The sequence below is a fragment of the Rhinichthys klamathensis genome, unplaced genomic scaffold (genome assembly GCF_029890125.1).
Source record: "Rhinichthys klamathensis goyatoka isolate OS25496 unplaced genomic scaffold, OSU_Roscu_1.1 h1tg000021l_1, whole genome shotgun sequence".
NCBI classification, from domain to species: Eukaryota; Metazoa; Chordata; class Actinopteri; order Cypriniformes; family Leuciscidae; genus Rhinichthys; species Rhinichthys klamathensis.
Window position 1 is genome coordinate 867,291 of NW_026606572.1, and position 27,049 is coordinate 894,339.

Genomic DNA, 27,049 nt, shown 5'->3' on the forward strand with positions numbered 1-27,049 from the left:
CCTCTCCACTCACTTCAGTGTTTCAGGAGTTTATGCAGTGTCTGCTGTTCATAGATGCACAGACAATTAAAACTGGAAAACTACAGACTGAGCCTTTGGATCACCTGTGATTACTTTTGCTGTGATGTGATGTCGCTTGTTAAATGGGACGTTTTGTATCGGATCGCTCAGGATCGTGTGGGGACATCAGGACATGGATCACAGGTTTGCTCAATCTATTTTCATAAGGCAATTTCACGTTGTGCTACGTAAAACAGTAGCTACCTAAAATTAAATGTAAACAGTAGCCAATTCTTCACAAAAATGTGCTAGCTATAATGCAACTAAAATATTTTTTATTATTGTTGCTTTTTATATGTAACTTCCATGTATATATAATTGAATAAAAATAGCAATAATAAATGCTTTACATATATGAATCTTATTGTTACTTATTAATTTGATTATTTTAAATTATATTTTTTACAGTTAATTTAATCGGCCACAAAACAAAGTTGTCCGAGTAAATTTAAGTTTGCAGTTCATTCCATTTCATTTCATCTTTACTTTCATTTGTCGGATTATTGGCGTCTCTCAGTGGGTGTTGAGTCGGCGGGGGTAAACCAATAATAACTGGCATTCTTACTTTATCAGCTTATAGTATTAAATTGCTAAACGGATTAAGACAGTGTGAGGGGTATGATTGTTCATATATGATCCCCAAACACACTAGCTGCGCTTTTCTGTAGTCGTCAATGTCTCATTCACTTCTCTGAAGTCTACTTGCTTTATGCCAAACCATGAGACAAAAGTAGACCTGCTGTGATGAATAAATAAAGGCTTAGAAATTTTTGTAATCACTCTTTTAAAGAGAACCCTAGTGAAAAATAAGTACCAAAATGTATTTGAAATAGATTTATTTTATGCTGTACTATACATTTACATATATTTATGTACTTAATCTAAATATCCTGTACTTTTGAGTCTGCTAAATTGGAACAACTAATTTTGCACTTTAATTATCCAGAAATAGTGCTAAGTCCAACTAAAGTAAGATATACTTAAGTATATTTGATTGTGCTAAAATGGAACTATTGCAAGTTTACTTTAAATATCTTGCATTTAAAGACTGATATTAAACATATTGTCCTCCTCACTAATACAGGGTATCCGCGGGGTCTTGAAAAGTATTAAAAGGTGATAAATCAATTTTGGGAAAATTAAGACCCTTAAAAAGTATTAAAAAGTCTTATCACGGCTTTATAAAGTCTTAAATTTTGAAAGTATTTTTTCTAGGGATGCACCGAATATTCGGCCACCGAAAATAGCCCAAAAGTGCATTTTTGGTTTTCGGCCGAAAGACTTTTATCACCGAAACAATACGGCCGAAATGTTGTGATGACGCAAACAGAAACCGCGACCTGCACGTGCTTGTCTGAAGCAACATGTCTGCGGTGTGGACGTATTTCAGTATATCTGAACCCGCGAGGAGACGGAAGCCTTGTTTATACTTTCGCCTGCCTCCGCAGCGCGAGTCTCCACAGACAGCGCGCGCACCACTCCAAACGGTCGAGGCGTTTATACTTGACGCGCTCGCCGTTGTACTTTTCTTTGAAACGACAGGGGACGACTCAAGTAACTGTCCTCTAACCATCAGGAATCGGTGTAAAGAAGAAAGATAAACACGTGACAATGTTTATTTTTTAGTAGCCTACCACCACCAATACAAAAATAATCATGTAAAACCCAGTAAACCCTGAGATTATTACTTGTGACATTACAACAAAATATGTATAGGAATATGTACTAAATAACGCTCTCTTAAATATTTTCTAATTTCACTAAACATATTTCATTAAGTTTCGTGTACATTTGTATTAAACATGGACCTTTGTTCATTAAAATGGCTTTTTATGCTAGTGTATGCTCATTTTTAAAATGTAATCAACTAATTTAGACGTGCAAACTGGGTGCTGGTGTGATGAGAAGTTCATGCTCGGCTTTGTTTTTATGACAGAACATTTAATTTTAAAACCTTTCTGCAGGCCAGCAGATTATTATTTAATGTACACATGAGTGGGGTCAAGTTAAACATTTTAGTTTGAATTTTATTTTATACTGTGCATTGTGCTAAATAAATATTTGCATAATTTGTAATTGATTTATTCTTTGAAAATGTTAATTTATGCAATTGCAATGCCTTGATTTTAGTAAAGTTTGTACACAGTCATAACCATAAATGCAATGGTACTTATAATTGGCATAATTTCTTTCGGTTTTTCGGCCTTGGGTTCCTCTTTTTCGGTTTTCGGTTTCGGCCAAGAATTTTCATTTCGGTGCATCCCTAATTTTTTCTGAATTAGCTGTCCAACAGTTTGAGTCCCAAAAACATCGTAAAAGTGTGTGAATTTAGTCATTTTTATTTTTTTTAAAAACGAAGAACTGAGGCACATGTCAGCATGATTGTTGTTGAGGGTGTAGCAAAGTTTTGTTTTGTTTTTTAATAAACTTTGCTTTGATTTACTATCCCAGCCTATTTGATTTTTTTTTTTTTATCAGAGTGGTCTATAGTCTTTATCACAAACTAAAACTGTTAAGTTAAAAGTATCACTGATGTAAATGGTTACAGCTTGAAGTGGCGGTGAGGTATTAAAAAATATTGAGAAGGTCTTGAAAAAGTCTTGAAAAGGTATTAAAATTAACTTCAAGATTCCTGCATATACCCTGTAATAGTGATATTGAAATAAATGTGCATTGTGCAATAAAAAAGTGTTCCAAATATAGTTTAATAATAATATGTATATCAGTAAGTCTCAAGTAAGCAATGCTAATGCATTTCTATTATTATAAGTAACATAAATGCATTTTAAATAGATTTTTCGTATAGGTATTTTTTCACCAGGGAATATTGAATACAGTGTTCACGCGTTCATGAGCGATATTTCAAATGAGAATAGAGCAGACACACCCCTAGAAGAGTTTTGTCGTGCATGTTTTGACTGAAACAGAGCTCACATGAACTCCATGTGCTGGTTAAGATGCTCTTAACTGTCCAGTCATGGGCTGGTCAACATATAGTAGTGGGACAGGCCTGCTCTGTCTTTACACCATCTCCCAATTCCATATTGAAGAGTGAAAAATGGTCGGAAATGCCTCTCTGCGCCGGCCGTGCCTGCAGGAAACTGTAAACTACAGATCTAAATTGGGACAGATGACAATACATCTTTAGGAAGGAACTACAGGAATTTCCACACCACCCTGAAAAGAGATGTGTCATGAATCTAATACCAAAATGCATGCATGTTTAAACTCATCTAACGTTAAAAAAATGAGTGGATTTAAATGTGTTTAAACACTTTTCTGGCTGGCGTCTTCCCAGAAAGGAATTAAAGTTTTATAAAGTCAGCTGACTTTATAATGCACTGCCTTTCCAAAGTCATCGACACATAAAACAACGTTTTAGCCCAAAAGATTTCATTTTTGTGACTCTAAAATGCCTGAAATAATACTGGCTTCGATTGTCCTAATCACCTAAAGACAGAAACTAAAGTGCAGGAAACCGCACTGTGAAAATGTTTTGTCAGACTGCCTAAAAAAAAGTGCTGCATATGGTAACATTTATTTAAGACACAAATATTAATTTTAATATAACTTAGAATGAGTACATCAATCTGAAAACATTACGTTACACCAATCAAAATGTAAAACTGCAGTTTCAGCTTAATGCAAAACAAAATCTATGTATGAAATGTATCAAATCAAATAAAAAACCTTGCTCTGCTGATTAAAATAATTGTTTTAATGTGTTATACCTCAACAAACAAATTAATTAATATATCTGTTTGTACATCAGATTTATTAATTCATTTAGCAGAAATCAAGAAGCCAGAGATATTTGTATTAAAGCACATGTTAATTTGCATGCATTATGACAAGACACCAAATCAGTCTCATTGAAGCCATACATTAATTTAGTCTTCTAAACCTTTTTAATAAATAATCATTTAATATGCATGTTCATTTTCAAAACACAATAGTCTAAATAAATCTATTTTCTAAATCATTCAGGGTTACATGTCCATGCCTATGATGTTTGATTATCATATTAATATAACAGTATGTCTTATAGCTTGATATAACTTGGCTTCAATGTTTGTTTAGTCTGCATATTATCTGTTCTTCAGTTTCACAGACATGATCAAATTAGTGTGATAAGTAGTATGACAAGACAAGTATGACATATAAACTGTATGATATGGTGACATCATAGACTGGGGTTGTTGTTTTCTTCTTCGTATAAATCAGTTCACACTGCCGGTGTACTAAACGGCAGCTATAGTTTGAGGCTCTGTCTGTGACTCATCTTGATTCATCAGCTCAAGTCTGCAAAGTCACGACTAGCATTTGTAAAAATTATTTTCTCTTGGACTCAAGAACAAGTCTCAGTCTCGCATATCACCCGACACTAGCCTAGGCCTGCACCATAAGTTAAATTACATATGTATGTAGTTGCTTGACAGAGGCTTTCCGAGTTTTAAAAATGCATTTAACAAACTTAAAATACCCTTATTTTGCTTTTTCGGATATTATCTTTCATGTAGTGTGTAATATAGCCATTTGTGAATGTAAAAGATATGCACAGTTTCAAAGATCAAAGTACAGATAAATGGAGCTATTGTCTCCCAAAAGAAAGCTACGCAGGTTTGTAACACATTTCCATAACGCCAGCTATGGTCTTCATTTACTGCCTGCAAACAACTTCTACTTTGACCATCAAACACTGTAGTTGTAGTTGAGGCCTGGAAGAGTTTGGTTCATGTTGTCGCCATGTCGAGAAGACGCTGTTTTCTGCGCTGTGAAAGCAAACCCACTTCCAAAGCATGAGGACTCGGGCTTGAATTGATACAGTAAAACCGACGCCATTTTTTCGCTTCGTATCACTGTGTTTGCTAAGGAAGCCTCTAGAGCTGAAATTCAGATATAGTAAATGGTCGTTTTGTTTCTGATACACCAATCACAACAGACTGGGCCATCTGACCAATCAGAGCAGAGTAGACCAATCAATCACAGCAGCAGACTGGGCCATCTAACCAATCAGAGCAGAGTAGACCAATTAATCACAGCAGCAGACTGGGCCATCTGACCAATCAGAGCAGAGTAGACCAATCACAGCAGACTGGGCCATCTGACCAATCAGAGCAGAGTAGACCAATCACAACAGACTGGGCCATCTGACCAATCAGAGCAGAGTAGACCAATCAATCACAGCAGCAGACTGGGCTATCTGACCAATCAGAGCAGAGTAGACCAATCACAGCAGCAGACTGGGCCATCTGACCAATCAGAGCAGAGTAGACCAATCACAGCAGCAGACTGGGCCATCTGACCAATCAGAGCAGAGTAGACCAATCACAGCAGACTGGGCCATCTGACCAATCAGAGCAGAGTAGACCAATTACAACAGACTGGGCCATCTGACCAATCAGAGCAGAGTAGACCAATCAATCACAGCAGCAGACTGGGCCATCTGACCAATCAGAGCAGAGTAGACCAATCACAGCAGCAGACTGGGCCATCTGACCAATCAGAGCAGAGTAGACCAATCACAGCAGCAGACTGGGCCATCTGACCAATCAGAGCAGAGTAGACCAATCACAACAGACTGGGCCATCTGACCAATCAGAGCAGAGTAGTCCAATCACAGCAATAGACTGGGCCATCTGACCAATCAGAGCAGAGTAGACCAATCACAGCAGCAGACTGGGCTATCTGACCAATCAGAGCAGAGTAGACCAATCACAGCAGCAGACTGGGCCATCTGACAAATCAGAGCAGAGTAGACCAATCACAGCAGCAGACTGGGCCATCTGACCAATCAGAGCAGAGTAGACCAATCACAGCAGACTGGGCCATCTGACCAATCAGAGCAGAGTAGACCAATCACAACAGACTGGGCCATCTGACCAATCAGAGCAGAGTAGACCAATCAATCACAGCAGCAGACTGGGCCATCTGACCAATCAGAGCAGAGTAGACCAATCACAGCAGCAGACTGGGCCATCTGACCAATCAGAGCAGAGTAGACCAATCACAGCAGCAGACTGGGCCATCTGACCAATCAGAGCAGAGTAGACCAATCACAGCAGCAGACTGGGCCATCTGACCAATCAGAGCAGAGTAGACCAATCACAACAGACTGGGCCATCTGACCAATCAGAGCAGAGTAGACCAATCACAGCAATAGACTGGGCCATCTGACCAATCAGAGCAGAGTAGACCGATCAATCACAGCAATAGACTGGGCCATCTGACCAACCAGAGCAGAGTAGACTCTCAGAAAGGAGGGTTTTAGAGAGACCGGGTCCTTTATCAAACCGTTTCAGACACTGAGAGGAAAATGCTGCAATGTATATTATGAGAAAATGAATGCATGCAAACCTATTGAAGGAGCCTTTAAAATATTATAGAGGCACTATAAACTTATTTTGCTTTCCTTTCATCATTTTGTCATAATTCTGTTTTAGTGTTAGTTACATCAGCTTTTAAGGCTATTTGGTTTCACACTTGATGTGCACGGTTTCTGGTTCCCACTGTGACAGTTTGAGCGTTTTAATGCGTGGCGGCTGTTTGTTTCCAGAGACGTTTGTTTGTTAGTAACCGTGTGTCTGTGAGGCGCTTGTATAATGTCTGTGCCTCGGGCGCTCGGAGCCGTGAAAACTCCAGAATAGACAGTCTCAATCGCATTCACACTATCATACCAGACGCTGGCACTCTCGGATAGACTCATAGAGCTCATGCAGTCATAGGGATCCACTGTTTATTAACTTCACTCTAAAGCTTAGTCACACCACACGCATGTAAGGCATCAGGGCAGACTTCAAACACACAGTCACAAATATACTGATTCATAAACAAATGAGATAATATGAAACTGACATCTATGACATCACTAATAAAATATGACATAATGAAAAGGAGATCCACATTTGGATTAATGGGTTGACGCATAACATGCCCATGAACATTTTTTTTATCTACATCAGTATTGTAAATGAAAGTTTATAGGAATAAAAGTCAGTCTTACTATAATTATCTGACCATTTCTGTGTTTTCACTATTTTAAACTGCTTTTTGCCTCTAGTTCCTGTACTGTGACCATTATGTTTTCATATTTAAAGGACAAATATTCAATATACACGACTCACATGCTGCATTTATTTGATCAAAAATACAGTAATTAAAAGGAATATTGTAAAATAATCAAATTTAATTTAAAAGAACAGTTTTTTTTTATTTGAATATATTTCAAATGTTATTTATTTCTGTGATGCAAAGCTGAATTTTCAGCATCATTTCTCCAGATTTCAGAGTCGCATGATCCTTAAGAAATCTTTCTGATATGCTTAATATTTTTGAGGAACCAGTGATACATTTTTTTCAGGATTTTTTGATGAATAGAAAGTTCAAAAGTACAGCATTTATTAGATTTTTTTTTTTTTTTTGTAACATTATAAATGTTTTTACCGGCACTTTTAATCAATTGTATGGAATGCATCCTGCTGAATAAAAGTATTTAAAAATTTACTGACCAGGAATTGTCTATTTGTCTCAATAGAAGTAAAAGCTGAAAGAATTAGCAAGGATATGTCAACTTCCCAAATGCATTTCATGTCAATTATCCACATACCTTGCAGAGAACACACCCATATTTAAAACCTTTAAAAAGGTAGGCTTGAAAAATTTCATCATAATAAATACATTAACAGGTGAGGACAGCATTGAAAATCATTATGCAATTGCATAATACATAGAGGCTTCTTCTTCTTTACATGCCTCAAACAAACGGCACATGGGACGTGGGACGTGTTACTAGACATTGAGACTTTGTGAAGATCACAGCACAGGTAATGTGGTCTGCCCTTTCAGGCTCATACATGTGGTTATTTTGCCGATGTGACGCACAGCGTTGCATTGTGAGTGGTAATCGGTGCATCCATGTGGGATTTACTGTCTTACTTGCAACTGTGTATTGTGGAGGCAAGCCTGAGCTTTTCCCTCCTTTTTTTCATTAGCGATTGAAGAGCAAGATGATTACAGTTTTTAAACATCAAGGGTATAATTATGTAATGAAGAGGAGAATGAGCCTGTACTTTTTAAGTTCTAATGTTCCCCGTCACATGGGAGGCTCAGGCAGCTGTGATTTCGGTGATGTCTGTCGCTTTGCACGGTTTACTGATGCCTTCTGTTCTGTTTGGCATCTGAGAGATCCAAAGGCCATTTGATAGGCCTACGTCAACATTCTCAGAACTGATACTAAGCAACATTTCAACTTCATAACATGCCTTAAAGGTGCAGTAAGTGGTTTTCTGAGGGTGTGTTTACACTTGGCATGTTTGGTTCAATTTAAATGAACCCTGGTGTGATCGCTCTGTTAGTGCGGTTTATTTGAATGAGTGTGAACGCTGCCAGTGTCATCCAAACACTGGTGCGTACCAAACAAGCAGATCGCTGAAAAGATTGGCCTCGGTCCTTCCAAACGAACTCTGGTGCAGTTCGAATGATATATGAACGCAACACGAACCAAAGACATGTAAACGAACCAATAACGGGACAAGATGCAACCCTAAAAAAGACAGGATGCTCAAGCATACCTGTTTTTTCTTGTCATAGTCATGATGTTGACAAGAGTCTCCTCACAGTAGATCTATGTTTGTGTGTGTGACAGAGGGATTCCTGATGCTTTTTTGACTCCTTTACATATTTATAAGCTCTTCACGAGTTCGCAGCTGGTCGGGAATACCATCATATGTAGGCTACACACATACAACGAGCGCATTTATCCTAGCACACAGCATTGTTTTGGATGTTCGGTAAGTTCGAAATATATGTAAAAGCCAACCAATCAGGTTGTGAACATATCCCCATGCCTTTTGGTTCGGTATCTTTAGGTTCTGTTTTAAAATGCCAATGTGAACACTAAGCGTACAAGAACAAATTTTTTTTTTTTTTGTTGGGGGTCCGGACCAAACAAACCAATCGAACTGAACTACAAGTGTGAACGCTGTTGAAAGTGGATCACATCCGAGCAGCACAACACACTTGTGGCCAATCAGCAGTAGGGGGCGTGTCCACTCATGATGTGGGAGGAGAGAGAGAAAGCAAGAGGGAGATTTGAAGAAAGACTGTAGAAAGAGAGATGGCTGAGAGACATTACAAAAGAGAAAAGGTCAGAGGAACATCACTGGAAAAAGTAGGGTTATGATCAGCCCAGAGCTTTAGGACCCGCGTTAAAGGGATAGTTCACTCAAAAATGAAAATTATGTCTTCATTTACTTACCCTCAATTTGTTCCAAACCTGCATGAGTTTCTTTCTTCTGTTGTACACACACACACAAATATTTTGAAAAGTGTCGGTAACCAAACAGTTGACGGTAGCCATTGACTTCCATAGTATGCTACCATCAGCTGTCTGGTTACCAACATTCTTCAACGAACATCCAACTCTCGCTTGTACTCTTGTGTACTGTATGTTCATTTTTTGTTTTTCCTTGTTGTTTGTTTGCTATCTTCGCATTTTTTTTTCACAAAGCATTATTTTGCTTCGCTTCAGCTATGATAAAGAGACATCCACTCTTGCATTGCGTGTTCGTGCATTTTGGTGGCGGAGCAATGAAGGGAGGGGTGTGTTTGTTTGGGTTGAAAACTTGAAATATCAAAAAAAAAAAACTCAGAAATTGCTTACTGCACTTTTAAACGTCCTCTATAAAAATAAATGTGGATCTCAAAAAGCTCTGATATGTGATTAATCATAAGGAATGGCACAAGATCTTATTTTTGTACTTACTGTAGCACTTACCAACTGTTTTGATTGGATTTGTTTTACTGTATTTCTCATAGCAGAAATATATCCATATATCCTTCCATTTTCTATGTAGGGTCACAGGGACAAACAGAAACAATGTCACTATAGTAGATAACTGTCACATTTCTGAAAAATACCTCTGAGCATGTAAAGCTTTAATAGTATGTCAAGTTAGAAAAAAAGGTCTGAGAGCAAAATTAAAAGAATCTGAAGGAAAACTGGAGGGCTTATTATTATTACTACTATTATTATTATTACAAATAAATCAACTGGATCTCTGGAAACTCAGTCAATCTCATCATAACATGAGGGCTGTTTCTGCTTTGCATTTTCTCTTCACCTGAAGAAGCCGATCTAATGACAGAAAACAAATAAACATTCCTTTAGTAACAGACATTAATTATCATAGATCGTTTTGTATCGTTTTTACAGTCTTATAAAAACAGACTGAACTGGGAATAATTTATATTTCAGTGTAACTATTCCAGAAAGAAGAGCTTTTTTATTGAAACTATAAATAACAGCGCCATCTTGTGTTCAGTCTTCCACAATGTACCTAAAAACAGATCTGAGGCTTGATAGCAAGTTTGTTTCATACATTTTACATCTCGACTACAATGCTGTCTAATCATTGTGTCATTGTATGAAGTACAACGTTGTATGAAGTTTAATTTCTATCTTTCAGGATGTGTGTATGAGTTGAGCTAGAGCTCAGGCCAGTAATGGAGGCAGGACTGAACTGCAGCTCTCACTGTGAGTCTGGCGTCTGCTTCATCGACCCAGGAGTGAACAGTCAGCTGGGCTGGGACGTCCTGCAGAGACTCTGTGCGCTCTCAGCGGTACATACACACACTTACCTAAGTGCACCACAACACACTCAGAGACAAGTACATTTACATTTAGTCTGACTGAGACCACTAGTGAAAATGCTTCTATTTTCTAATTTGCTAATTTAAACGTAAGTCTGTAAAACCCTTATGTTCATTAAAGTCTATACCAATCAAAAGTTTGGGGTATTGGTATATTTTTATTTAGCAAGGAGTCAATGATGCATTAAATTGATCAAAAGTGACAGTAAAGACATTTCTAATGTTACAAACATTTCTATTTCAAAGAAATGCTGTTCTTTTGAACTTTCCATTCCTCAAAAATCCTGAAAAAAAAAAAATTGAACAGCTCATCTGTTTACAACATTGATAATAATATGTTTCTTAAGCAAGAAAGCGGCATATTAGAATGATTTCTGAAGGATCATGTGACACTAAAGACCGGAGTAATGATGATGCTGAAAATTCAGCTTTGATCACAGGAATAAATGACACAAAATAAAATTCAATAGAAATAGAAAATATATTCAAGTAGAAAACTATATTTTAAATTGTAATAATATTTAACAGTATTACTGTCTTTACTGTATTTTTGATCAAATAAAGGCAGCCTTGGTGAGCAGAAGAGACTTCTTTCCCAAACTTTTGAACTTTTGTATTAAGTCTATTTTGCTGTTTGTCTGTGTATAGAGCGGTGTGGGTGTCCAGAGTCAGTCTCTGTCTCCTGCTCTTCGGGCTGTAGTCTGGACGCTGCTCTCTTGTGGGATTCTGTTGGCTCTTTTCTTCCTCATTTTCACTCTGCGCTTCAAAAACAACAGGTATGAAATGGCTGGATCTCTTCTTGTACTCATAGCTCTCAATCATGACTTATATGACTAATTTATCACTTTACAGGTGGTCTTTTTGTCCACTAACTAAAGCCACCAACATGAATTTTGATTCTGTACCTCTGACACAGGATAGTGAAGATGTCCAGTCCCAATCTGAATGTGTTGACTCTCTGTGGCAGCCTCCTCACATATAGCAGCGGCTTCTTATTCGCCGTGGAGGAGAGAGATCCGCTGTCAGGAGCAGGATCAAGAGCTGTCTTACAGGTACACACACACACACACACACACACACACACACACACACACACACACACACACACACACACACAAACACTGGATTCCATGTTTTCTGGGGGCTTCCCATAGACATAATGATATTTATTCTGTACAAACTGTATATTCCCCTAACCCTAAACCTACCCATCACAGAAAACTTTCTGCATTTTTAGATTTAAAACACTTCATTTAGTATGATTTATACGCCGTTTTCCTCATGAGGACCAAAAATACATTTTACTGGTATTACTGCCCTTGTGGGGACATTTGGTCCCCATAACTTAGGGAATACCAGGTTCACACACACACACACACACACACACACACACACACACTTGGTTTATTTTGATTTTGAAAGTCAACTCCATCAGATTACACAAGTAAGACCCCCTTCTCTTTGTACCTCACTTCACTTTAGTATATTTAAAGCAGTCTTATAAATCACACAGCTGGCTTATTATTCTGAATTGCTAAAGGGCTGTTTACATTTAACAACTCCATAAATCTCCTTTAATGCACCAAACACGTTTAACAGAATTCTTGTTGACTTTAAGCTAAGGCTTCTCAAACCCTACATCTGTGATTGATTGCATATCCATTGTTTATACTTGAAATGACTCTGGATTTAGTTCTTTGAATGTGTAACATTATGTGAGTGTGTTGATTGTGTGTTGCTGTTTTGGATAGATTAGCAGTGGTTTAAAAAAGAAAAAAGAAAAGAAACACTAGTGTTCAAAACTTTTGGGTCAGTAAGATTTTCTTTTTTTTAAGAAATTACTTTTCTTCTGCAAGGATGCATAAAATTGATCAAAAGTCACAAAATGTATAAGATTTCGGTTTCAAATAAATGCTGTTCCTTTGAACTTTCTGTTCACCAAAGAATCCTGAAAGGAATGTATCATGTTTTCCACAAAACTTTGTTTTCAACATAGATAATAATAAGATATGTTTCTTGATAAGAATGATTTCTGAAGGATCATGTGCAAACTGAAGACTAGAGTAATGATGCTGAAAATTCAGCTTTTTCACAGGAAGAACTTACATTTGAAAATATATTGAGTGAAAACTTCTCGGGTTACTTGACTGTAACCCTGTTCCCTGAAAACGCGGGAACGAGATGCTGCGCTGAAGCATCTTTGTATGACCAGCTGTGAATAACGTGTGTAACACGTCAATGAGGTCAGAGGCTATATTTGTGCCACAGGTCCTCAGGTATCATTTTGTCTGAAGAGCTGTCCCGGGACATCCTCAGGGCGGCAATGTAGCGCAGCATGTCAATCCCGCTTTTTCAGGGAACAGGGTTACAGTCAAGTAACCAGAGATGTTCCCTTTCAAAAGCTACTTTCAATACTCCGCTGAAGTGCTTTGGGAGCAAGAATACCCCAACCGCCGCACTAGTGGAGGGAGCCCTTGCACTGAGAATGGTCTCTATAACTTCAGGTGAAAGCCCAGTGTCCCTCAGTTGGTACCCTTCAAGGGGCCAAACATCGGGCTGGGGATATTGTCCTCTGCCGTCCCGGAGAGATATTATCTCCGAGAACCAAACTCTGACTTGCAGAACTGAGAACGAACACAGACATGCAAATTAGTGTGTAGTGCTACTGTGTATGTTTCTAATTTTCTCTGCTTTTATTTATACTGTTGTTTTGTATTTATTATCATTTTCAAAAATGTGTCATGTAGGAATAATAGGCTACAGAATCATCCTTTTTATTTAATGTGGTGGATAATCCTTACCGTTTTTGTGAATGGTATCATGTTTAATGAGGTCCATACGATGCGTTTCTCTTGACTACGTTGAGGGCGTATATAGTCTGTATATTTTTGAAAATAGCATTTTCATGAAGAGGATCTTGGCCCGACGGGCCCCCTAGTTAAGGCGGGGCCCCAGGTGACCGCCTAATGGACGGGCCGGCTATGCTGTGATGTCGTTTGAGTGACAGGTTGTCCCACCCTCGCTCCAGTAAACACAACTTCAGAGAAGACAACTGCAAGAGTTAGTTAGAGGAAGTTATTTTGATAGAGTATAACGGTGGCACAACAATAATGATGTGTGCACAGATAAATCATTTATTTCATTTTTTTAAAAAAAATGTAATTGCCAAATTTGATTTCATGGTTACTTTAACAAACAAACAGTGTCATGATTTGTATGGTTATGTACGTAAACACAAATGTGACCAATGTGAATGTATGTGTCATGTCACTACAACCAGAGCAGAATTAAAAGCGGTTCTCTTGTTAAATGTGCGTATCTTGTTCTGTACCATCTCAGGCGCAGATGTGGACACTGTGTATCGGCAGCTCTCTAGTGTTCGGACCCATTCTTGGGAAAACATGGCGGCTCTACAGAGTGTTCACTCAGCGCGTGCCTGATAAGAGAGTGGTGAGTTATGATATGTCTGTGAATGATTAGGCTATGAATTATTGGTTGATGTCACTGGCTTCATAATAGTGTTCTGTTGTGTTTCAGATTATTCGAGACATCCAACTGATGGGTTTGGTTGCGCTGCTGGTCCTAGTGGATGTTGTTGTTCTGTCAACATGGGGTCTGACGGATCCGATCAAGTGCTCTCGGTCTGTTAGTGCTACGGTGAAGGTATGCTTACTCACCCGGATTTTTATGAACAGCTTTTTTTTTTAGAGAATTTTCACACAGCTCTTTTCTAAACAATGACAATTCAAATGGACCATGTCTGTCATGCTTCAAAAATCACCATAAAAGCACTATAGAAGTAGAAGTAGGCCTACTATATTTCAAGCCTTGTGGAAACGAAGTTTTGTGTGAGATAAAGACCCACATTTATTAAGAATTTATTCACTTCATTCTTAAAGAGAATATTTTTGAATAGCCACAGCCATTATTCCTATATATAGGGATGTAAAGAGCCATAAAAAAGGAGAACTGATGCAAGCTCCAATGATTTATGTAAAGTATTTTGTGTTGTTTCTTCTTTATGTCAGGTAATAGAGCTGGACGCATCGTATTCTCTGACCCAGCTAGACTCCTGTTCTTCTCTCTACTCGGACCTGTGGGTAATCCTGCTCTCCGTGCTTAAGGTAAAATTCAGCTTTGCCATCATAGGAATGAGTTACATTACATTAAATATATTACAATTTGAAACATTGTTGTAATAAATATTTTAATAATTTCACAATATTACTGTTTTTACTTTATTGTATTTTATCAAGTAAATGCAGATACTTCTTTGAAAAACATAAAAAAATTAAAACCTTACAGACCCCAAACATTTCAACAGAATAGTGTATTTTACATATATACTGTACTGTAGAATGATTGCTTGATAGAAAATGAAGCCTTTTTTAGGACTATAAAAAAAATCACTAATGTGACCAGTGTTATTTTAGAATCATTGAAATACTATTATAGTTGTATTTATATTTTGGTTTTAGTTTTTATTTTAATACTATTTTAGATATTTTAATACTATTTAAATACATATTTAAGTTTTTATTTTAATATTTACTGTATATATTACATGGTTTTGGCATTTTTATTATTATTATTAATTTAAATAGGTCTGTATAGATTTTTTATTGTTTTATTTTAGTTTTAGTTATTTTAGTATATCAAATTAAACTAAATTAAAATGAAAGATTGTGCCTTGGCAAGTAGATTAAAAAATGTATTATTTTTTATTTATTTTATTTTATTTAATATTTATTTTATTTCAAGAAACATTTTTTTTTGTATGGTTTTAGCTAAAGTTAGACCCATAAAGCCCAAAGTACACTTCAGTTTGGGGTGGAGCATAGTAAAAAAATGATATAAATATTATTGTGATATAAATATAAATATGATATTGTGGAAATTGCAGTAAATTGCAAGAGACAACTTCTCACTTTGAGCACACAAATGCGTGTGTCGTTTATTTATAGAAAGAAAAGTAAATATAGCAAATGGCGCTGACATGCGTCCCACGTGAGCACACGTTCAGAGTATTTAAAGTGACCGCGATCCCTGAACAGTCGTGAAGAACAGAGTGCTGTGTTTACAACCAACAGTGTATAGAACTACACTTAACAAAGGTGAATTATGTATCTTACATGCACCACAATATAATAAATATTAAAACAGTAAGATGCATTGTGGAACCATAAGAATCTAACGACAATAAAAAAGGCTCAAACACAAATGGGCTTGTTACAGTAATGAAATGATTTTAGTTTTAGCATTAATAGTTTTATTAAGCAATTATATACATTCTGTTTCATCTTTTGGTTTTGGGTTATGATTCACCACAAACAAGCCTAATAGTTTACATTCTCATCATTCATTTGGAATTCACAAAATATTCGGTATTGATAAAAACCATAGTTTATATGCTATTTTGCTTCACACTGAAATCCCTCTCTTTTTTACAGGGCAGCCTCCTCTTGTATGGGACGTATCTTGCCGGCCTGACAAGCAATGTCAGCTTACCTCCAGTAAACCAGTCTAGGACCATCATGGGTGCTGTCTGCCTGGTGACCATGTCGACCGCTGTGGCCGTGCCCGTCTCTCTTTACCTGTATGCCTGGCCCAATGTGGTCTACAGTGTAGTGTCTGGAGCCATCTTCATCTGTACAATGGCCATAAACTGCCTGCTGTTTGTCCCTCAAGTACGTCCTGGTCAATTCACAGCCAATATCTGATGATTTGCAATCAAACTCTGAGTCAGTCTTTTGTCCAGACATTTACATTTTTGGATCTGAAAAGGGTTATGTTGAGGTTCAACCAATCAATGACTCTAACACAGGAGTTGAAGCAGGTGGCGAGTCAGCATTCAACATCAAATGTGTTACGCAATGTGTCCTGTACATTTGGAGAGGACACTGCTAATGTCAGCTCTTTATGAGATTGAGCATAGATCAGGTGTGTGTGTGTGTGTGTGCCTTTGTGTGTGTGCCTGTGTGTGAGTGTTTAAGACAAAAAGACTGGCATATAAAAGGGAAACATTTGGTTAATGAATCACACAGACCTGATGATGCCTTAACTGAAGTTATTGCACAATAAATAAATCATTTAATAACTGGACATTAGCATGAAACACTCAGTAAATGTATATAATTGAATACCCCTGCTGTACCTGTACCTATCTACTTAATCATTATTATTATTCTTCCCTCTAGCTGACCCAATGGAGACAGTTTGAAGAGGAGACAAACTCACATCCCAGTCAAATGGCCAAATACTTCAGTAGTCCTAGCAAGTCCACAAACTCCATGTACAGCGAGGATGAGATCTATTATCTACTTGGTGAAAATGACTCCATGAAAAGACTCATCAATGAGGTACCAATAGTTATTACATTTACATTGTGTTATTCAAAGCAAAGTGATGTTCTTTTCAAGGGACAATATGAGGTATTGCATAATTAGGCCTATTATTTTTACCTTTAGTACAAGTACAAACACCATAGTAGAGGGGTATGTGCTATTCTAAAGCTCAAAGTTTACTTGTCTCGCAGACAGCACGCATGATGTAATTTTCATCATAAGCACCAGTCTTTCTAATGTCCACATGCAGCCCAATCTTTCTGTTTGCTCAGAAAAACTGCGTATGTGTTAGTGATTGGCTGCTCAAAAACAAAGGTCCACTAGATAGTGTGCATGCAGCGAACACATCCATCCGTGCTGGACAGACAGACAGACAGACAGACAGACAGACAGAGACAGACAGACAGACAGACAGATAGATAGATAGATAGATAGATAGATAGATAGATAGATAGATAGATAGATAGATAGATAGATAGATAGATAGATAGATAGATAGATAGATAGATAGATAGATAGATAGATAGATAGATAGATAGATAGGTAGGTTTGGTTCCTGGTTTGGTTAAAGGCCGTGTTGCAGGGTTAATTTTTCAACTAATTTGTGCAATTTGCTTGTTGGTAATAAACATTTAAACTGTTATCCATTGTATTTTATGTTGTTGGGTATCACAAAACGGAATATAATACGAAAAAGTAGGTACTATCTTACAGCGGTTTGCAACGATTCTCCTTTCCCCCACAATGCATTGCATTACGTCACCTTGGGGAGAGAATTTACCAAAGCCCTCCTTAAAAGCATTGAGGCTACGTTTACACATAGCCGGGTATTTAGAGAAACGAATATTTTCCCCCTCTCCGTTTTCAAAAATAACATCGTACACACACCCGCATAAATACGCCGTCGAGCGCCATCATAACTATGCCAAACCTATGGGCGGCAGTGTAGGGAGAAGGATAAAGCCATGCAAGCCAATCAAAATCCTCAGAATCGACAAGAGAGAACCTAAAACCCCGTTTCTCCAAGTTTACACGGCAACACATAACCGGCGTTTTCAGAAATCTCCACTTTGGCCGGAGTTTTTAGAAATAATCGTTTTCTGTGATTAAAAACGGCGTTTTCGTGTAAATGAGAGGGCAAAACGCAGAGAAATATCTGCGTTTTCCCATCGTGTAAACGGGGCCTGAGAGTGACTAGAGAGACGAGTAGTAGACGAGAGTATTCAGATAGCGATTATAGATACATAGATAAATACATAGATATAGATAGACTAGATATATAGATAGACAGATAGATAGATAGATATAGATAGATAGGCTAGTATAGAGAGAGATAGGCAGACAGCCAGATAGCATAACGTTAGCATAGATAGCTAGCAGCTAGATAGATAAATAGATAGAAATATAGTAGGTAGATTGACAATGGTGAGGCACGTCACATCTGGTCGCGGGGTGAGCTCCTCGACCAGCGACCAAAACGCACTCAATTCCCTACAGCACAAGCTTTCCAACGCAGTTTCCATGGGACAGCACCGCCCACACAAGCACCTGCCAAACACAGCGACAGACACGCGGCGGCTACGTTTGCAACAACATTTTCACCGGAGGAGGAGATAAACGCTTAGAAACGCCCATATAGCTAGCATGGTGCCTTCTATTTCTAGATGACAAAGACAAAGTTTACCAGTACTACGGCACTATGGTTACTGGTACTTATCTGAACTAACGTCATGATCACTGCCACTAGATATAAAGAAAACATTGATTTTTCACTCGGTGCTATTCAATGACTGTAAAAAAAATATATATGTGTCGTTATTGTGCACTGCTGCTCGTAGACTAGCTCCAGTGCTCATTGCTGCGTTGCTAAATGATAGCAACTCACCAGGACACTTCACCAACTCTCCACTCATTCTCCTCGGACCATGATTTAATTGGCTTTGACGGCCATCAGTTCTTGGCAATTCCTCATTTGCCCTCTCACGTCTGGCAGGTTCGAAATTATACGGCTGCGGGCCATCATACATGTTGGCTCTTGCCACCTCGTCCTCATCCCAGTCAGTCGCCATAGTTCTAATACTAGGCTGAGGCTACATTTCCTCCACTTCTCCCCAACGTGACGTCATCACCGAATTGCTTTAAAAAAAAACGTTAATACCAAAAACGTAAAAAAAACTGGTCTTTAAGACCATTTTTGAGACCATGTGTTCTTAAAAATGATATACATATCTTGAGTGATTTATGTACCCATTAATCGACAGTGGTGGTTAACCTGCAACCCGGCCTTTAAGTGTGATGATGAATTAATGTGTTGGGTGTGGACAGCAGTGTGTTTTGCGTCACTACACCACAAGTGAGGTTGGATCCTTTGTTTTATATTTCCTCTAGGCACCGCTTTATGATCTCACATCCTGTAAAATTGGCATCTATCCCATACACGTACTTAGTGAAGTGAGCCATTCTAGATAATGACTGTGATTAAGGTGATGAGGTTTAAACCCATTTTCCCATTTTTCCTCCATATTTGCAGAAGAATGCTGTTATTGACAGCCTACAGGAACAAGTGAACAACGCCAAGGACAAGTTGCTCAAACTGATGACTGCTAGCCACCCCTTGGATGAGGGAGAAATGGACTCCTCCAACACTAACCTCAACTCCTCCTCCACTCAAACCACGGTGGTATCTCCTGATTCTCCAACCCTTCTTCTCCAGAAATACTCAGAAGTTGCTCCCTCCAGAGCTCTCTCTCCACCTCCCTATGTACCTCCTCCACCGCTTCCCACTCACACTACCTCAAAGCAAACGTCCCCTGAAGGCTCAGTAGCTACAAATGTCCCGTCTTCTCCACCACACCTGAGGCTTCCACCTCCTAAAGTTGAGGTTGTGAGTCTGAATGGAAACACAGAAGATGGAACTCCAGCCGTGAACAATATCAGAAACTCAGGTCTTGGAAGAGAAATTTTGGAGAAGCTTTCGGATCAGGAAAAGTTAGCGCAGGGTTCCTCTTCTTTGGGTCCTGCTCGGTGTAGTTCACCTCAGGTTGAGTCTCCAGAGCCATCAGCCTCCATGGAGATTCCAGGAATGTCATCAGTGGGACGACTGGGTTTTGTAACCAATGAGCAGCTGGTGGAGATCCTGCAGGACCTGAGTATGGATGCCATAAGCAGTTCTGTCAAATCGCCCGATCGGGTTCGTAGCCCGTCCATCAAGCCAGACGATCTGAGCGTAACTCTTTCTCCTCGATCTCCTCTACAGTTCATTTTCCCCACCATCTCACCCTATCTCATGCGTAAACGCAGACCTCCGTTTTACTCCTCGAGAGGTGGACCCCCCCCTTACTATTTCCCAGGCTCGGTACCTCCAGGGCGCAGTAGGGCATCAGCTCTACCAGACCATGAAAAGTTGAGGGATGATGACTCTAAAACAACTCCCACCAGCAACCCTCAAAGACATGACTTTTGGCATGAGGGAAAGAGGAGAAAGAGGGACGAGAAAGCAAAGACTCGGCGTGGCTGTGGACAGGACAGTTGGGAATATTCTTCTCACAAATGTTCCGTTACTCCAGGACAGGTTCCTCAGCCTGCCCCCGGTGGGCTGATAGAGGGGGAGCCGTATGACTACTCAGACTCAGACTCCAGCAGCTCAGAGGACTACTGTTACTACCAGCGGTCCTTCTGCGGGGCCTGTCATCACCCCTATGACTCCACAGACAGCCTCACCTCAGGGACCTCTGACAGCGAGGACGAGGACTTCTACCGCTCAACACGTCCTGTCGTGAACTTTAAAGTCGACCTTAAACCAACCTTTGTCTGAATGGATTGCACATCCATTATTTATATATGGGTCAATGACGTGATGCTCTTTTTGTTTTGTCTGAACCTTATTAAGTTATTTAGATATACACTATAGTTTGTAATAATTGCAATGTTGATGTTTTTGAAAGAAGTCTCTTAATGTCACTAAGGCTGCATGTATTTGCTCAAAAATACAGTAAAACAGTAACATTGTTAAATATGATTACAATACTTTTTTTTTTATGGCAAAGCTGAATTTTTAGCAGCTATTTTAGCACAAGGAGTAATGATGCTGAAAAAAGAATAAATACATTTTAAAATATATTACAATTGAAAACAGTTATTGTAAATTGTAATAATATTTCACATTATTACTGTTTTTACTGTATTTTGGATTTTAAATTATTCGTAATTATTCCAAACTTTTGACCAGTGTACATTAAAAAATGCACTTAATGCAGACTTGCATACACATTTTTATTATTATTATTGACATGTTTTATTTATAACTTACATAAATGATATTTTTGATGGTGCTTAAAGTCAAAAACATCTCTGTTGTGTATAAAAAAAAGTCTCATAATGGCTGAATTGTAGACAAAAATGTAATTAAGTAGTTGAATATTAAGTATAATTAAGTGGTATAATTTATTATCATTTCTTTACTAAATCATAAAAAAATGAAATGTTTTGAAATGATTGACATCTTTAAGACTTGGCAATAGTTATACATGGTCAAATGGAATCCCTGAAAAAGATATTTTATTATAAAATCAATGATTTCTAAGAAATCCAATTATTTTAACATGTTTGAAAACTGTTCAAAGATGTGTACACATATTTTATTCATTTACTTGATGGTCAAACCACTTTTTAAAGTTTTTAGGCTCATAAAAGCTATATTATGAAATGGGTAGTACTGTGTCATAAAAGTAATGTTCATGCGTACCTATTCTCTGATTAGCATAACTAAATGAAAACGAGCCATTTTTTTGTGAGAGCCAAGAGCCAATTCCTGTGTTTAAAAAAGAGATTTGTTCTTTAAGAAAGCTATTATATCCATATCCATACACCTTTTATACATTTCAATAATTCCAAAAATGATAGGTTATGACTGATTTTTACAATCCTATTTACATACATTTGAATTTAGAAACACTGTGCAAAACCTAAAAGACATTAGATAAGGAATATGCAAATATTGTCAAAAAAAGGAAAGAATAAAAAAAAAACAATCAGCTGTGAAGTTAGCTTTTAGTGTGTTTTGTATTGAATTCTTATGTGATGTAGTGCCTTTTTAAGTTGCTCTTACAGTTCAATAGGCTATCAATTAAATATTTCCAATTGATAAATCTTTTTCATGCAATATTAAAAAGCTTTATTGTGTGCTACACAAAACATTTGTCATTGCTTTGAAGACACATTTTGTGAATACTGGTTTGAATGTAAGTCTGTCTCTTTCAGAATGCTTTATTTTTGGTGTGTTCCGTTTTGTTTGATAGAAGAGAATATGTTTACCAAGGCTGTTATATATGTGTTTATCTCCTTATTTATCTAATTTAAACTTTAAGGAGCAGGAAATGTGACTGAAGAACTTGAGCTGCATCTTTCGTTATTTGTCCAAACAGTGTTTTTTTTAAACATATTATTTTATTGCATTTGTGTAAAAACTTAAGGATGTGATTGTGTTGTTTAAGTCCCTCTTGTAAACAAGTTTTTCTCTATAAAACTAAATTTATTGAATCAGTCTTAGTCATCAATGAACATCTACAAACCAACAGTTTTTAAGTACAACCAACTTAGCTGTTTAAGTCATCTCAACTTAAACTAGATTAAACTGACTTAGTTGAATCTTGTATAACATAAAAAAGTAGAAAATTGCTTAACTTGTTTTGACGAGTTAAAGCAATAAAAAAAAAACTTGTTGGGATAACTTATTGACCATATAATTATTTACAGTGCATGAACATGATCGCATACACTAAAAGACTGAATGTAAGTGATGAGATGTGTTCTTATCTTTGTGTTTGTGCATGTCAATAAATGTGTACAACTGTTTATACATCTGTGCATGCATGCATACACAATTGCCCCAGGAAGTATTTGCATTAAGGCAAAAAGGAAAATCGCAACTTGCATTACTTGCATCACTTGTTCTATTGCAGATAGGGCTATTTGTGAAACATCATTGTAAAATGTGCTCAAAGCAACTAGATCACATTGCAGAAAATAGTAGAAAAGAAGCACACATTGTGAAATATTCTGCATAACACGCAGGTTGTACAGTACACTGGTTACAAATGGAACATGCACTGTAGATCTGAACCACAATAATGTTGATGGCGGGGTAAAGGAGAATCTCTCCGTCCACGAAATGTAAATAAGCAATTTTCTTCTGCGTTATGTAAGCCCACTGCAGGAATGTGCAAACATTTTTAGCTGAAACATGCCTATGTTATGTACACCATCCCTGCATTTGGATATTTATACTTCTCTGCTAGGCAAAAAGTGGTGTGAACAGAATGTCTGAAAACTTTACTAATGCGTTTAAAAGCAGTCTGATTCAAAAAGTAAAACTTTATCTTTTAAAATGTCCTTTCTAAAAATGCCTATCTCTTGCATACATTCAGAAGGTCTTCCAGGTTTGTGGAATTGCACACACACACACACACACACACAACATGAGCTGAACACAAAACACAGCATTTGATCACTGGATTTACAGAACAAAATTCACTTTTTAACAAGTGTTATCTCAACATATCTAATCAACTCATGACGAACACATTAATTACTATTTGAATTATCACAGTGATTCATTTAACCATACTGTACTGTCTTTGGAAGGATTTTGTCTTCCAAAAACATTAAATGTATAAATTCCTGTCATTTTATAACATGCAATGCAGGGATTCCACAACTTTTTTACAATATCACCTATATTTACTTGAACTAGCACATGAGAATTTAACTTAATAAGTTAGGTCATAAGATTAAGTCAATAATACTAATACTACTAATAATAATGAATACAATTAAGTTCACATGTCGGTTAAAGGTGCTCTATGGAACTTTTAGCGGCCTCTAGTGGTGATGTTTCAGATTGCAACAAGAGCGCTCGTGCTCGTGTGCGTGTGCGATCTCAGGAGCGAGCATTCACTACCGGCCACACGGAGACTTTCAATGCAACGGCGAAAGCATCACACAACATGCTGGAAACTCATGTAAACTCCCACTGTAACGTTACAATAATAGGCTACTTTTATCAGCTTGACGTTGAACTAATGCTCCATGCTCGTACCATGATAACGTTACATTGACTGCATTTAGGCGACATGTGATGTTATCTAGCATACGGCATTTCACTAACTATTCGTGTATCTTTCACAATCAGCAATGTCAACATAGATGAATGTATAATATGATAACGAAAACGGTGAACTAGACTGAACAATGTCAGTGTAACAGTAAGACAGTAGGATAACATTACTGTACTGAACGTCTCTGGAAATGTTTATTATAAACAATATGATAGTGGGATAAATTACGTTATAGCGTAACGATCCATAACGTAGATCTAGTACATAAAACAAGTATCCTAAAGCACCTTTTCTTATCCTGGAACAGTCTTTTGTATTCATTCCATGTCTCATGTAGTTTACCTTGCTATTTCATTTGAGTTTACTAATAATTCAAAAGCTCTGCCGATGTTGATCCGTGTTTTCGTCCTGAGTCGATCAGAATCACGTTTGGCCTGACGAGCTTCAGCAGATAAAACTTTGTTTTGTTTTTTATATTTATGTGGTGTTTGTGTTGGAGTATGTGTTGTGCTGGAGGCAGGTCGTTTTGGGGTGTTATCAGACTCCATGTAGTTAGCTGAAGTGCCGTCGGTCGCATAGACTGTATATAAGGAGAGAGGCTCGGGAGCGCGCATGCACGTCACATCCGATGGATTTCGCTGTAAATCCGACCCGGAGACTTCACATATAAATATGAATATTGGCCTTCAGAGGTAATAGCAAAACCCGACAAGTGGATCATTGTAATGTGTGATTACAACCCCTTCACACACAGGCAATAAAAAAAGGATTCATTTTAGAAGGAAAGTTCCATATAGCACCTTTAATGGTTAGCTACATGACAGGTAAACAACTAATATATATATATATTTTTTTTTATATAATTTTTTTTAATGTAAAATTGTATGATTTAATTACTTATAGGTTTTCATTAAACACTGCAGTTCCACCAATTAAACACTGACGTAATGTAATATGTAATGCTCTGTCATGTGAATATGCAATTCAAAGATTGGAATATATTTTCTTTCTCTTTGTTTTTATATCAATATGGTACAAGATTATCCAATTCAAATGTAGAAAACGAGTTAGGTCAAGAGTAATCTAAAAGTCATCAAAACGTCGGATTATATTACCTTCAATGTGTCATATAATGGATTATGTTACTAACTGCAATTTTTTTGTCATGCAATTTGCAATCAATAATCGACTACAATTTGTAATATAGCACTGCTGGCTTCTCACTGCCCCACATCTGCCATCACTAATGTCAAACACAGTGTTCCACGTTTAGTGTTCTATCATGAACATGGAACTCCTTGTTCCATGTAAAAGCCAGACACACTTGCAAATCACAGCAGTTTTGGTTTAACTAGTTAAAAGGTCAGTAATTCTGCTGTCTGTGACACTACAGCATCCACCTCTCTTTTCAGCACTGTATAAGATGCACATTCACTGTCAATGTTTCAATGACCTGACAATATTGACATAACTTGGATGCAAATCACTTGTTTGCTTTGGAGGATTGTAAAATATTGTTGTAAAAGATATTAGGGTCATTCTCCCTTTGAAGCACATTTTCATATTACCATCATATGCTGTATTCCTTAATATATTGGATGAAATGTTAAACTCACTATTTTTTTAAGATGGAAATTATTGTAATTATTTTTTAAAGTTTTTATTAATCACAATTTCACAATTAAGTGAACATAAAGGTCATTTTTAAGCCTTTGACGGTGACATGCTCTCAGAATGAGACATTTGAAATGATCCATATTATTAGATATTGAATCACTGCGTTCTTGTTTTGAAGTGTCAAATTTTTTTTTTTTAGATCAGTGTTGTTATTGTTAACTAAAACAACAACTACTAAATACAATAATGGTTAAATAAAATAAGATGGAAATATTAGATGGAAATTTTAAAACATAAATCAGAAATGTTGCCTTGGAAACGTACTGAAATAAAATAAGTAGTAAAATTTCTAAAACTTAAATACATTTAAGCTAAAATATTTAGAAATCTAATAAAAATCACAAAATGACTAAATATAAAAATAAAATAAACACGTTAATAGTAGGCTATATAAATAATATAAAATAACACTGATGAAATTATATAGCTTATATTTTTATTTTATTTAAGATTTAAAAAACTTCATGCATCACAGGGTTAATAATCACAGTGAATTTCGTCATTTTGTCCTGTCCTCAAATTGGCAGTTTAAGACAAATGATAAGTGTTTCTTCACTGTTTTCCTTTCTTTAATCTAAATCTTTCAAATAAAAGATGCTTTTCTGAGTAAAGACTATTCCTTTAATTCATTAAAAAATTTTATATATCACTTTACATGGTTTCTTTTGTAATATTTTAAAAAAAAGCTTTAGTTTGTTTCAGTTGGTTACTAATTACATAAGTATTAAAAGATTTGTGGAAAACATGAGTGATTTATAAATCACACTGTGCCAATGGCAAAGCATCGGGACAGAATAGATCACAGGAGCTCAGCTGACTAGCAACAGTGCAGCTTGGTTACTTTTGCGCATTTGATGCTTCCTCAGGATTGGACTGTTTCCTTTCCTCGGTTACGCTTATTGGATGATTTTACAATCAGTCTTCCCACGCGCCCGCCCACTTTCGACTTCCGCGCGTCATCCATGGCTGCAGAACTCTGACAGATTGGCAAATTACGCCATGTGTTCTGCGGACAAAAGCATTCGATTGGCGGAGAAGCTCGCCTTTGCTCCGCCCATCTACAAAGAAAGGCGCTGGATTGGCTGGCTCAGACCTCCCCAGGACTTCCTGCGCGTTCACAGTTTCCGATTCTTGACGCCGCGATGTGGCGTAACCCCGTCTGTGCTCCCGTTCAACTCCATTACCACCATTGCGCACATTACG

The 27,049-nt window shown here is 37.3% G+C and overlaps 1 protein-coding gene across 1 annotated transcript; it reads left to right on the forward strand.

The window, feature by feature from the left end:
• Positions 1-21,085, forward strand: gpr156 (G protein-coupled receptor 156). Its single transcript, XM_056240916.1, has 10 exons — positions 1-204; positions 10,527-10,680; positions 11,359-11,486; positions 11,627-11,762; positions 14,050-14,160; positions 14,248-14,373; positions 14,739-14,834; positions 16,161-16,397; positions 16,908-17,069; positions 19,585-21,085. Exons 2-10 carry the CDS (start codon positions 10,564-10,566, stop codon positions 20,866-20,868), a joined length of 2,397 nt encoding a protein of 798 aa, XP_056096891.1. The 5' UTR covers positions 1-204; positions 10,527-10,563; the 3' UTR covers positions 20,869-21,085.
• The last annotated feature ends 5,964 nt before the right edge of the window (positions 21,086-27,049 follow it).

What these genes read in the sequence shown, in the direction of transcription:
- gpr156 (XM_056240916.1), top strand. Translation starts at nt 10,564, where the DNA reads ATGGAGGCAGGACTGAACTGCAGCTCTCACTGTGAGTCTGGCGTCTGC. An exon ending in CTGCGCTTCAAAAACAACAG is followed by an intron (nt 11,487 to 11,626) that starts GTATGAAATGGC and finishes CCTCTGACACAG; the next exon opens with GATAGTGAAGATGTCCAGTC. An exon ending in CTGTTAGTGCTACGGTGAAG is followed by an intron (nt 14,374 to 14,738) that starts GTATGCTTACTC and finishes TCTTTATGTCAG; the next exon opens with GTAATAGAGCTGGACGCATC.